The 14,399-nt window shown below is 37.1% G+C and overlaps 1 protein-coding gene across 1 annotated transcript in view; it reads right to left on the reverse strand.

Moving 5' to 3' along the window:
• The window catches only part of LOC134680440 (zonadhesin-like), a 40,767-nt gene that overhangs the window by 4,303 nt on the left and 22,065 nt on the right, over positions 1-14,399 (reverse strand). The window contains exons 13-23 of the mRNA XM_063539571.1: positions 11,504-11,698; positions 10,995-11,183; positions 10,355-10,585; positions 9,247-9,435; positions 5,950-6,144; positions 5,009-5,194; positions 4,120-4,311; positions 3,527-3,721; positions 2,853-3,056; positions 2,316-2,492; positions 1,051-1,239 (exon numbers count right to left, since the gene is read on the reverse strand). Coding sequence (XP_063395641.1) covers positions 1,051-1,239; positions 2,316-2,492; positions 2,853-3,056; positions 3,527-3,721; positions 4,120-4,311; positions 5,009-5,194; positions 5,950-6,144; positions 9,247-9,435; positions 10,355-10,585; positions 10,995-11,183; positions 11,504-11,698 — 2,142 coding nt within the window. The remainder of the gene's footprint in view (positions 1-1,050; positions 1,240-2,315; positions 2,493-2,852; positions 3,057-3,526; positions 3,722-4,119; positions 4,312-5,008; positions 5,195-5,949; positions 6,145-9,246; positions 9,436-10,354; positions 10,586-10,994; positions 11,184-11,503; positions 11,699-14,399) is intronic.

The raw sequence follows: 14,399 nt of genomic DNA on the forward strand, positions 1-14,399 counted from the left end.
CGGCTCAGCATTGCTCCGAGCAATTTTTAGGGTTGGCACCACTTGACTTCCTTTTGCGTGCACGACCACAGATAAGATAATCACTTAAATTTTGACAACCCTAAATAGCCGAAAGGGATAGTGCCATATATTAGAAAGGGATAGTATGATTCGACCCTGAACCGCTGTCAAACTTCGGTTTTGTAGGAAGCTTCCTTTCTGTACGGTAGTACTATTATTTATTCTGTGGTAAGAGGCAATCCCGCTGATTTTCATACTATAATGAACAAATCATTTTAAAATTACTGCAGTTTGTTAAAAAATGTGTGTTTTCTTAAATATTGCAATCTAAATGATTTTCGCTAGGGATTATTAATCTTCACACATGTAAAGTCTCCGATTGCAAGTAAGTCCTAAGGAAAATAAATCATGGCCGTAGATCTATTAGGTACTTCCATTACTGATTTTGCGAAAATGCCTTGCCTTGTTTAGTTTCCTCGCATTCGATATGAAAAGTAGAGTGTTTAACTCGGGTGAAAGGCACTATTTCTGTCTCGGACTATTGGCGCTCTCACTGCGTTCGAGCGCCAAACTACCTCGACAGAAATGGGTGCCTTTCAACCCTTGGTTAACAATCTACTATTGACATCAATCAGTAAGGAGTACCTAATATTTATAGAGGGGGAGGCTTATGTTCAGAAGGGGGAGGCCTATGTTCAGAAGGGGGAAGCCTATGTTCAGCAGTGGACGTCTTATAGCTGAGATGATGATGATGATGAATGATGAAAATTTATATAAAAATTACTGCAAATACTTAAAAAAATCAATATGGAAAAAATAAAAATGAAACTACAAATTATAAAAAAATGATTATATTTGGGTGAATCGACTTTTTTTGTTAAGTAGTCTTTGGTTCCGTCAGTCAGCCAGGCGACAATAAAATAGTAGAATACTTTTGTTGTGTGTTACTGGGAATATTAATTAATACTGATTACGTACAAAGGGCAGGGGAAAGAAGAACGTACAGTATCCAGGCTAAATAAAACTAAGTAGGTATAAGACGAAACTTACGACACAGTGACTTCTCAATACATGTTCCTTTCGCATCTCGTAGGTAACCTTCTACGCAAACACAGCCATCTGGACAAGGAGGTATTACCCTCGGGCAGCCAGGAGGAGTTATTAGGTCCTTACATGTTTTTGGGTTACATTGACCTACTGGACAACTTATCAGTTTTTCATGGGGTCCTTTACATTTGGCTGAGAAAGAAACAAAAATGTTACAACTGAGAAACCCGAGATATTTTTTTTTGGTGCTTCGGGTCAAATTGATTTAAATGGCCTAAAGATTAATCGTGCCGATTTTCATACCTTTAACACCATTTGCCGCTGATTTAGGCCTACCGCTAGTACAGTTACCTGCAATAATATGTTACTTTTCGAAGGCTGAAAAAATATCTGACATGATCTTATTTGTAGAGCCATAAGAGCGTGTCACATATTTTTGCGGCCTTCGAAGAGTAACATATTATTGCAGGTGACTGTACTAATAGATATAAGTTATAGTTTTATAAGTAAAGAGTGCTGTATTTCGCCAACAAACTGTCAAGCAGTTTGGCGAAACCATATCATTGTAATTGTGTAAGTATGTACTTTTGTTAAAAAAAAAAAGTAGTCATACCATCGGCCTCGCTGTTAACTGTACATCGATGGACCTTATGCCTTTTGTAATAAGGTCCACCAATGTACAGTTAGGAATATTGCTGTTTGTACAAACAACCAGCAAACATAATTATCTGCATCCCTATAATATTTTAAATGAAGTCTGTGGAAATAACTATGCATGTCTCTCATCTCTTCACGAATAAACCGCTGAACCGATTTAGATACAGTTTGAGGCCCAAGGAAGTAGGTATGTACCTACACAGGAGTATTTTTATCGATCATCATCCCACGCAGAAGAAGTCGCGGACAGAAGCTAGTATTATATTGTATAAAGATTGTATAATAAGTTAACAACATTAGGACTATTATTTTACTTTAAGGTCTATGTAGCCAGATTTATCAATTGGGCATTTTCACTTAATTGAAGACCTTTAACGGCCGGTTAGCAATCGTTACATAACTGACGGTCAATATCAAATCCCATACATTTTGTCAGGAATGTAACGGTTAGACGTTACTGAAACACGACTTAAGTCGCGCTTAACTTGTTCAAGTTATTTAAATGAAAATGCCCAAATACTTACGTCTTTGTTATAAGATTTATGCGAAACTTTTAATGATTTAAATCTTTAACTTGTTAAAGTGATCAAGTGAACATAAAAAAAACATACGGCATTTGTTGACCGGTATACATGTGTTGTTGAAGTCTCTGACGAATCCTTTCTTGCAGAAGCAAGCAAATTTACATTTCTTGTTGACGCACGTTGGAGGCGTTGGGTCGACACAGCTGGCTTCGGGGCATGAAGTACCACAGTAGTATTGTTCGTTCGCTCCACATTCCGGAGTAGCTGTAAAAATGGTAATATCAATTGAACTAAAGGTTTGCCAAAAATTAGGAAGGTTTTATAATTAGGTGCTAAGACGATGGATCATAGGTAGAAACTCTGCGTTTCAAAGCACGTACAGCTATTATAGTTCCACTAAAATCAAATATCAAATATCACATCTGCCGCATTCATTCGGAGAGATGGGCGGCATAGTCACCAAGAGGATGGCTCAGACGCGCGCGGTGCACGCTTGGCCCGGGATGGTATACAATGAAAGATGAAAGATGGTGGTTAGGGGAGAGGTTTATGACAGCAGTTGGCTTAAATGTTGGCCGTTGGTCGGCATAGAATTTGATTCATTGAAAGCTCAAAGCAACTTACGCTTAGGACATTCACTCTCCGGAACACATTTTTTAGACCCAGTGCTATCTATTAGAAGACGGTATCCGGGTTTGCAGTCGCAGCCATTATACTCGCAATATTGGGGGCACATCAAGTCGGAATTGTTCGCGTACAGACTCGCGCAGGTTTTACCACATGGGTTACCACAACCGCTTACCGCGTAAGGATCTCCTCCACAACATGCTAGAAAATAATGACAACGATTTAAATATATTAAGACTCTTTGCAGAGTAAGTAGAAGAGGTTATTATGAATCACGTTTTAAGTCTGTACTATTTCTTACCTACTAAACAGAGCAAGATCGCCAAAATCTTTAATGATATCGCCTTACATAACATAGGCCATAATATTAAGCGCACAAAACTGTTATTTTTTCATAAATTTGTTAAAAAAAATCGACATCGAAGCTCCTCGCTTTATTGACACCATATTTAATTTTCGTGCCTAGGTGTTTTATCAAATCGTATATCGGATTACATAATATGCCTCAACCTGCAGAATATCTTCACCTTTTAGACGCCGCGCGTATCGTGTGGTATCGTGCGCGCGTCATCGTGAACCTTAATTGTGCTGGAATGCACGGAGATTGATATTGGGCTGTTGCCCCGCGCGTCATTTGATGTCTTTGGTGGTCAAAAGGTTATTATACTCACGACAATCCTTCATGTCAATACATTCTCCTTCACAGTTTCTTACGAAGCCTTCAATGCAGGTACAGCCGCCAGCGCAGGGGCCTATGAGGTCTGGGCAGGGTACTGGATACCCGACGTCTTCGCAATGCTTTGGAACACATTCTCCGAGCAAGCAGTTTGACCAGCGCTCGTTTTTCTTTTTACATTGCAGAGAAGCTAAAATAAATAATAAAGCTATAGCTGTTTACATATCAATGGTCATATGTCTTCTGCTCATTACGTTTTAAGCTTCATCACTCACATTATTAAGTACGAGTGTTAGAAGTAAAAAAATGTTATACATTAAATACCTATAATGGAATATTAATTTATTATTTTGCTAAAACGCATTTTTCTGCTACATTGAAATAAAGATACAGAAATGTGTAAAGACTGAGACGCAACTGCTATTGGTTTAATCCTATAAAGAGGATATTTCCCCTATTCAATATTGTTAGTAAAAATTACCACATTGTATCCTTATCTTTTTAATGAGGCTTGAATTGTGATTTTTTTAAATCTAAGTACTTATAGTCTGTTAGTGGTTTTACGTAAGTAAGTAAACTTTGACTTACGACACTGTTCCTTCGGTATGCATTTTCCATTCTTGTCTCTCAAATATCCATCTTCGCAAACACAGCCTCCCGGGCACGGTGGTTTTATTCTTGGACATGCAGGTGGGTTCACGAGGTCATCACAAGTTTTGGGGTCACATTGCCCGGCTGGACAGTCAATGTGTTTTTCATGCGATCCCTTGCATTGCTTGGCTGTGAAGAAAGGAGAAATTTATACAGGGTGTGTCTGACCATGGGGCTTTAAATCGAGGGCTCGATTCTACTCGCTAAACTGAGCTACTTTTATTATGGCACCAACCCTGACATCCCGAAAAATTATTTCACCGTTTCATACATTCTGGCTGATCAGATGTCGACGTTTTCTATGGAAAAGCTAAAAAAATTCCCTCGATTTTAGGGTTGGTTCCATAGTAAAAGTAGCTCAGTTTAGCGAGTAAAATCAAGCCCTGTATTTAAAGCCCGATGGTCAGACAGACTGTATTTGTAACGACTGGTGATACGAAAGTGAGAAAACCTATGTTCGGCTTGATTCATTGACCGAGCGAGCGCGAAACGTCTCCGTTTTAGCTTGGGAGAATAGCATTTGTACTTATGTCTGGCTGTTCTCAGATTCTATGTATAGTGGCCAAATTCGATAATAGAAAAGTAATGCTTTTTTGTCTAAAAGCATGTTTTTTTGTCTATTCATGTTTGGAAGTTTCCAGAGCCATGAGGGTTCGCGAGGCCTCTACAGCTCACAGAACCACTACTTAGTTCAAATTACATTTAAATTCGTGGTTGCCGCGCAAGTAAAAATTTGGAGGTGGTGCGCGATGCTATATGTACTATGTACGACTATAATGCTAATATATTGTTTCAACTTAGAAATATAAAATATGAATCCTCTTACAACACTGCTCGGGTTTAACACATCTCTTTATATTTTCATCATAAACCAATCCATCTTTACAGCCACATCCGTTAATATGGCATACATTATTGTTGCACACTTTGGTAGTATTTTTGTAATCTGCACATGTTTTTCCGCATCTATTGCCACATCCTCTCACAGCGTTAGGATCATCGGCGCATTCAGCTGTCAGCAAAACAAAATATATGCATAAGGGATGCTTGTAATGTACAGTGTACATGATACTTACTAAACTTATGAGAATGGTAACTACGGAACAGTATACTGAGCATGGCCTGAGATTCTCTTGGTCGATTTATTATATTATTAAATTAAAAAATAATTTGTCTAAGACGATTGTATTCTGTAAAAAATATTAAATGTGGTTCCAGATAATTTACTTGACCTATTCTTTAAAGGGCAAGCTCGGCTTACGCTAAATATGCTTAAATTGCGTCATATTAAACAGATTTTAATTTATTTATACATACTTAGGTCTCTGCAAATATGGTTTTAATTGCAAAATTTAAGCTTACTACCAATATTTGATTTAACGGGCCCAGAAACGCAAAATTTGACAGAGAGCTCCGAACAACTGACAGGCTGATATCGTCCGGCGATCTGGTAATCTGTGGGCCCCATTAGGTTGGTAATCTGTGGGACATGTCGCGCGTGTGAAGGTCAATCCCCACGTTTTCCTTATTTTGATTACATAGATACACCTATAAATATCTTATAACCTACCTACCTGGTCGAGGTCGTGGCATATGACTTGATTAGAACAATATATTTGCACCATTTAAATATTATGAATTCGCAATAGTTAAACATTTTTACAATGTTTATAACTTTTTAGGGTTCCGTACTCAACAAGTGATTTCTGTTATTTGCAAATTATGCATATCATAATTTAATGTTTGAACGACAAATTTTTGACTCACGTGGAAGACACCTGTCTACAGGTACACAGGTATTGTTTCTCCTCAGATAGCCTGATTTGCAAGTGCACAAAAGTTCTTGAGTTTGGTTTGCGATGCACAAAACGGACAGATATAGCATCTCGCAAGAATCCGGGGGGCAGGGCCCTCTTCGCTTGAGCTCCTCATTTGGCGGGCATCTAGGAGGAACGGTCGTGTCTGGGGCAGTATAAAAAAAATTTAACCTGCTTACAAACTTTCACAAGAATTAATTGAGTAGGTAATGCGACGTGTAGGTACTTAAAAGAGAACAACCAAACATATAATAGCATTTTTGCCCAAGCTGAAACGAAGACCTCCACTTTGCTCGGACAGCAAAATAAGGTCACGGAACCTATAATAGTCATGTACCAAGTAGGTAAGTCAATAAATATAAGGCCATAGTACTTTGGTTACCTTCGCTGATGTTAGTTGTTTTTTATCACACTTGCTCGAAAAATACCTTTTTTCATGCAAGTGTACTGCAGGACAAAGGCCTACCTATATATATTGTTCTCGCAGGAGTTATGGATTGTGAGAAAAAACTATAACTCCCTAAGGAACTTACTTTTTACCTCTACGGTTACTGAGTGCCGGCGAGTCGAGCGCTACAGAACGTCTAAAATGTGTCATCGAGATGCGTAATAAAGGCGCGTTATCGGACAGCGCACCTACACTGGATTTTTTGAGCGTTGGACTAGCCCGCGCTCATCAGGTGCCAATTAGAATTTATACGACCCTTCTTTGCAGGTAGTGGCAATTGCGGTTTTACTTAACAATAGAAATAGATTAGCCGTTCCGGACCAGCTACAAATCGAACAAATACCCGGAATAGTTATTTAAGGAATTGCCTAAGCGCCCGCGCGCGATTGGAAGGCCAAACACCATCCTTCTTGGCACACCCTACCGGACGGCACAAATCTGGGGCCACCTTTTTATTATTAGTTTTATATACAATTCAGGTAACTTTGCCTTTGTTTTGTTCCAATCATAATTTCATTTATTTTTGTTAGTTGTAATAATTTTTTTAGTTAATATTTGAGGTACCTACCTAATAAATTTTTTGTAATACTGAAAAAAGTAAAAAAATGCAAAGCACTCGCACCTACTAAAAGTGAAGACAAATTTCAAATGAAAATTGTATTCCATACTAAATATTAATATCATTGTGTAGTACCTACATATAATCTAAAACGTTTGTTTTAATATAATATCTATTCAATTATGTTTTAGTAAACAAGACAATGGAATAAATAACTTACCGTTACTAACAGATGTCGTGGCGGTCGCCGTGGAAATTACGAAACAAAAAAGAAACAGAAAACAAGCCATATTGTTGACACGACCTGCGTGATCAACAAGCCGACGGAAATCAACTAAAACATAAGTTATTTTATGATGCACGAACATTTAGAATATCGTGACTTGTTTGTTTTATGAGTTGACAAACTGTGCAAATATTTTATGTAGCCGAGGCTGCCAATTGCAACTGTTGCATTTTACTGACACTAGTAAAGCTTTGTTTTTCAACTGTGTAACAATACCTAACATTCGGCAGACTGGTTTGTATCAGTTATCGGCTTTGACGCAGGTTACTAAGGTCACCTTATTCTGATACCACTTGTTAGAGGTGGATAGGTACGTTTTGGTGACTAGTAGTTATTGACTTTAATTATCACGTGATATAGTGTAGTAAACGAAGCAAGTTGTTGTATGGAGACCCATGCATTAATTTCTCAGTCGATGAAATTTTGCTTGGTTATTGTATAGTATGAGCCGAAACTAACATATAAATATCAAAAAAAAAAAAACCACTCCTAAGTTAGGTATTTATACGTAAAAATACAAATCTGTTTATATATTGAACCGAGTAATTCCTCCGTCCAAAATTATTTTACTAAATAAGTTATTTGTATGTGATACTAGAAAAAAATCTAAATTTTTTATCAAACATGAGAATATTTTTTTTACGATAATTCCTTTTTTGGCGCTCATTTTCATCGGAAAATTGCTCTGCCATTTTTTCCTTCTTATAATGATCTTAGAATATAATTAGGCGTAGTGGGTAAGAAAATCCAAAAAAAAAATGCATACCCAAGTTTATGTATTTTAGAACTATAAAAAACTGAGAGTGGAAAATTTCTCAGCCTGATTTCTTTTTAAATATATACTAAGTAGTCAAGTATATACTTAAATCCAAAATATCTAAAAGAACTGTCATCCCTTGTACACCCCGCTCCCTATACACTGCTCCCGATATGTTTAGTTTTGAATATGCTCGTTATTTTTTTGGATGTTTTTATAGTTGAATGAAAAGAAAACTGTGAACTTAATTCAATAAATAAAATGGATAGAGAAATTTTCCACAGCAAGTAAAAAGGCAATTTCTGAAAAAAAGTATAGTTACATGGTAAATTTTTTAGATTTTCAATTTGTATGTATAAATCGGCAATAAAATGGCATTCCAGTGAAAAAATTAGACTGAGCAATTTTCCGGTCCAAGCCACGCCAAAAAATTATATTTTGTTAATATTGGTATTTCTGCGGGGATTTTTTTTTTGATATTTCATACATTGTTGCAATACGTTACATGAACATGTCCGGAGAAGAAAGTTTAAACGGAGCAATTTTTCGTAAAAAGATATTAACGATTTAAGACTTTAGGTATTTACTTAAATACTATTATTATTATTCTTTCGAAATTTATACAATACTTTTTATTTATTGATACTTTATCATACTGTAAAGCTTTTTCTGGCTGAGGAATTACTGCGGGGTCCACTACCTTTATTTACTACACTAATAGGTAATTAAAGTAAAATATGCACTATAGGGACTAGTATTTGTTTGTTATAATACTATCGAGGTCAAAAACCATTCTTCGGTGCTACAGCAATAACATTGAAAGGAAAATCCGATTTGTCTATGATTATTTCTGAAAATGATCACATTATCAACAGATGGTTGTTGGAGATCCGTATTGGTTTTGAAAGACCCCGATTGGGTTAAAGCCTAAAAAAATATCTTGAGAAAATAGACATTGCCCCAACTAGACTAGCCTTTCACTGAGGGCAATACTGGGGTAATAACTACGACGATGTACATGCTTATGTTAAAAAGTTTAGAAATAGGATTCAACCAAGAATTAGGAATAATTATGAAATTGGAAGCTATGCCAGAAACGCCAGCAACGCCTTCAAAAGCTTCTTAGCTTACAAACAAAGCGCCTTCCCTAATCTTATACGTAGGTACTAGATGTGTATAATTCGTTATGTTATGTACCTGGACATTTTTGAATCTTGACACATTTTCCACCATCGCCAGGCTTATCTAAGACGTAGCCTTTTTTACACTGACATCCAGGTCTACACGCCACTTTACTCATACATATCGGTTTAGGGTTTTGACAAGTGCCTGGGCAAATATCACGGCATTCTGTCCATGAGGCGTTGGGATCTTTACAATGGGATGCTGAAAAACAATGGGGGATTATTTCGATTTGTACAATATCATACCAAAAGAAAAAGTAGGGGTCGTGTCGTATCAAAAGGTCAAAGAGCTGGCGCAAGATAGGGAAAGCTGGAAGATCCAGCTTTCCCACCACTCCACTGACAAGATAATAACTCTTAAGTTAATGATGATGAATTGTATTCACTCTATGTTACGTAGGCCCTTCTCTCACGAAAATACTCTCGAGCGATTTGTGTTTCGTACGCGTATCCTTATATCCTACGCGTCGCTTGTGAGTACCCGCCAAATTTATTTCCTACGTTTCGCACACGACGAGACGCGTCAACGAGGCGTGTGATATCAGCCGCACAAGCCGCATGATACTGTCTTGCTAGTCGCACGCTACTCGAGTCGTATACGCGTTGTATACTCAAGGTGGCGGCGGAACAAGCTTTTAATATACATTTCGTTCAAGAGGTGGAAAAATATTCATGTTTATATAGTTATAAGCTGCCTGATTATGTAAGAAAAGATGTGACAGAAAAGGCGTAGATTGAAATAGGAAAAAAAATCAATACGATGGGTCAGTAATAATATTTTTATTTAAATTAAATTTATACAAAATAATTGGATTGCCAAGGGAGCGAAGCAATATAAATAGAGAAGAAAATTGTCCTCGTCGCTGAAGTCACTAAGGTCGTACCAATGTAGTTCTGCAAATGACACTAAATAGTCTCATTTGCGTAGCACCGTGTGTGGAAACGAGTAGAATACCAGTAGGCGATCATGGTTTGCATCTCAGTCGCGTAGCATTTGAATAGTCTCGTGAGAGAAGGGCCGTACTTGTTTGTGTCAAAGTATTTTACCAAAATTACTAGGAACGATGTACGTTTGTGCAATTTATTTTATTCAGGGAAGACTTTATTTGTAATATACTTACGACAATTTTCTTTCTTTATGCACCGTCCTTTTGCATCCCAGACGTATCCATCGTTGCAGATACAACCACCAGGGCACGGAGGCTTTACTCTAGGACACGGCGCGGGTTTTATCAGCTCATCGCATGTCTTCGGCTTACATTGGCCTGGTAAACAATCTGTCCAATGTTCATTGGATTTGCATTTATGCGGAGCGGGAGTTGTAGTTGTGATAGGGGCAGAAGTTGTAGTAACTAAAAAACAATAGTAGATTGTAAAAAATATCAACCCCAACTAAACAAGCCTTCTACTTGGGGATACGACGACGTATTTATATATGACACCGTAAGATTATGAACCCGTTAGTTTACAATCTATTTAACGTAGGTTAGGTTAGTTTGTAATCTCCCTATCGTCAGTTTATAATTTAACTAGCGATATTATTAACCGACGAGTGTTTAAAATTTTACGGTGACAAATACATGCTTATGTTAAAAAGTTTAGAAATAGAAATCAACCAAGAATTAGGAATAATTATAAATTATTGGGATTTTAACGCCAGCTATGCCAGAAACACCAGCTACGCCTTCAAAAGCTTCTTAGCTTACAATCAAGCTTGATCTTATACGTACTAGATGTTTATAATTCGTTATGACGTCGTACCTGGACATTTTTCAACCTTGACACATTTTCCACCATCGCCAGGCTTATCTAAGACGTAGCCTTTTTTACACTGACATCCAGGTCTACACGGCACTTTGCTCAAACATATCGGTTTAGGGTTTTGACAAGTGCCTGGGCAAATATCACGGCAATCTGTCCATGAGGCGTTGGGATCTTTACAATAATTTGCTGTAAAACAATAGGCGATTATTTAGATTATACAACATTATACCCATTTGATTTTATTTTAATATCAGTGCAATATGTAATGTGTAGTGAGTATATACTGACTACAAATTGCATTACGACAGTACCACACACATTGACATAAATAAACAATTAAAAAAAAGTTGACGGGAGTTTTGAACTAAATACTCTAGTAAAACTAACGAAATATATGTTTCCATCGTCCTTAACTAATAATCACCCCCAAGCTGATACAAGGTGGCTATAGCATGTTAATAATGGTATCCCATGGATAATGTGCATATTAATTTAAGATTACGTACGGCATTGTGAGGCAGGAATGCATTTGCCTTCCTTGTTCCTAAAGTGCCCCTTCTTACAAACACATCTAGGCGAGCAGAGCCAAATGAGAGTATTACACGTCGTAGGCTGATTGTAGATGTCATCACAGCCCTCAGCCAGGCACGCCGAGGGGCACCCATCCCACTTTTCATATTGCCGAGTACAGTTTACCCGTGCTTAAATAAAAAAAATGAATCGAATAAACTGGATATTGAGAAATGTAAACGTTTTTGGATTAGAGCATTTAGTAACTGGAGACGCCTTGTCTATCATTTTCTGTAGAAAACCAGTGTTGCCAGATGGTCATAAAAGTCAAATTTTTCGTGAATTTTGGCCTTCTCGTGTGACATGTGCGTGACTTTCGATCATGAGGCAATTTTTGTGACTTTTTAAGCTAGTCTAATTTTGGACAAGTTTAATTCTGCAATTCGTATTATTTAGGAACGCAGTGAGCGCACCCAAGTTGACACTTGCACTGGCACTTTGACGTTACATCCACCATCACGTTTATTATAATAGTCGTGGCAAATGAGACTTGTTACCTTGACATGACGGTGTCATTTAGTTTGATAGTATACCTAGTAGTTATCTATTTATACGCCTCTGGCTCGATCGAGCAGTTTAATCAGATTGGCGAAAATTTGACTAATCTGAATACGCCTTAAATCGGAGATTGACGCCAATTTTATTTCTGATCAAATCAGTCGATTTGTTCATCCCGTCTGGATACCGCTTAAAGGCTCTCGTGATTGTTCAAAAACTGATGAGAAAGTTGCATTTTATCCACATGTGAGGCAAAGTAATCAAGTGCAAATTTGGCTGGTAGAATTGATTATTTTCAGGAACAAAATATCAATAGATTTATGGTGATATTGCCAAATGGATTTATTGAAAAAATGCCCCAAAAAGAAAATACTGGCGTCACAAATTGGTATTCTTGCGCCCGTACTCCGTTTTATCGGTAATATCGGTCATAATCGGCGATTTAATTCGGCGAGCCAAATTGGCGTTTGCGTCCGCACGTCCTGATTCGATCGGGCAATTTAATCAGATTGGCGAAAAATGGACTAGTCTGGATACGCCTTAAAATTCATGAAATCGATCACAAATAGCATTAAGTATGAAAATGTGTGTTTCAAAAAGAAAAATCATATAAAGTTAGTAGATTTTTTTAGAAATATGTTATTTTCTGAATCTGAATATCGATTTAAAGTTGGTCAAGCACATCTTGTCAGTAGAAAAAGGCGTCAAATTTGAAAAATGTAGGCGCAAAGGGATATCGTCTCATAGAAAATTTGAATTTCGCGGCTTTTTGTACTGACAGGATTTGCTTGACCAGCTATACCTACCCATACAATACAATAATAATTATAAAAATGTGACTTAAGGAGCAAAACGTGACTTTTAGGGAAACGAAACGTAACTTAGGACTCCAGAGCCCTGGCAACACTGTACAAAACAGTCTGCCGATTTTTAAGGGGAAGGGGCACGTCAAATGTATACAGTAGTAGAACTTGATTTTTAACCGACTTCCAAATCCCAAAGGAGGAGGTTATCAATTCGGTTGTATGTTTTTTTTTTTTATTTTTTTTTATTTTTTTTATTTTTTATGTTTGTTACTCCATATCTCCGTCATTACTGGACCGATTTTGAAAATTCTTTTTTTGATTGAATGTATATGCATACAGATTGGTCCCGTTTCTATCAAAACCCAGTTCTGATGATGGGTTCCATGAGGAATCGAGGGAACTCCTCAAATCTTAAAGGCATACATATAGTGATTTTTGGGTTTTTATCAACAAATCAAGCATATACACCCAAAAAAGTGACATTTGATGAAGTGGAACTGCTGATGATGATCAGAACGGAACTCTTTAACGACGCATAGTTCACGGTTGGCGATTTGTCCTCTTCGTTATGTTTGTTAAGCAAGTTCAGTTTTTAAGCTACATTTTTGTCAAGCTCGAGTTCTGATGATGGGATCCATGAGGAATCGAGAGAACTCCTCAAATCTTAAAGGCATGCGTATAGAGATTTTTGTAATTACATCAAAAAATCAAGCCTTTTCATTAAAAACTGTTGCATTTGATGAAGTGGAACTGCTGATGATGATCAGAACAGAACTCTTCAACGACGCATAGTTCACGTTTCGCGATTTTTCCTCTTCGTTATGTTTGTTAAGCAAGTTAAGTTTTTAATGCACATTTTTGTCAAGCTCGAGTTCTGATGATGGGATCCATAAGAAATCGAGGGAACTCCTCAAATATTAAAGGCATGCGTATAGAGATTTTTGTGTTTACATCAGAAAATTAAGCATTTTCATTAAAAACTGTCGCATTTGATGAAGTGGAACTGCTGATGATGATCAGAACAGAACTCTTCAACGACGCATAGTTCACGTTTCGCGATTTTTCCTCTTCGTTATGTTTGTTAAGCAAGTTAAGTTTTTAAGCCACATTTTTGTCAAGCTCGAGTTCTGATGATGGGAACCATAAGGAATCGAGGGAACTCCTCAAATATTAAAGGCATACGCATAGATTATAATAATTAAAACATTGTAAAAATAATATTCTTACGTAAAATTAATAATGTATGCAAAAAATTGTAAATAATTATAAATAGAATATTGACATGTAAACTGGTTTTATGAATAAATTGATTATGATTATGATTATGATTATGATTTTTTTTGTATTTTCGTCATAAAATCAAGCATTTACATTAAAAACTGTCACATTTGATGAAATGGAACTGCTGATGATGACCAGAATAGAACTCTTCAACAACGCATAGTACACATTTGGTGATTACGAATTTCGATTTTGACTTGGACTGGGTCCCGGACTCGGACCCAGAACCGGAATACCCGGATCCGGT

This window comes from Cydia fagiglandana, chromosome 3 (genome assembly GCF_963556715.1).
Source record: "Cydia fagiglandana chromosome 3, ilCydFagi1.1, whole genome shotgun sequence".
In the NCBI taxonomy this organism is placed as follows: Eukaryota; Metazoa; Arthropoda; class Insecta; order Lepidoptera; family Tortricidae; genus Cydia; species Cydia fagiglandana.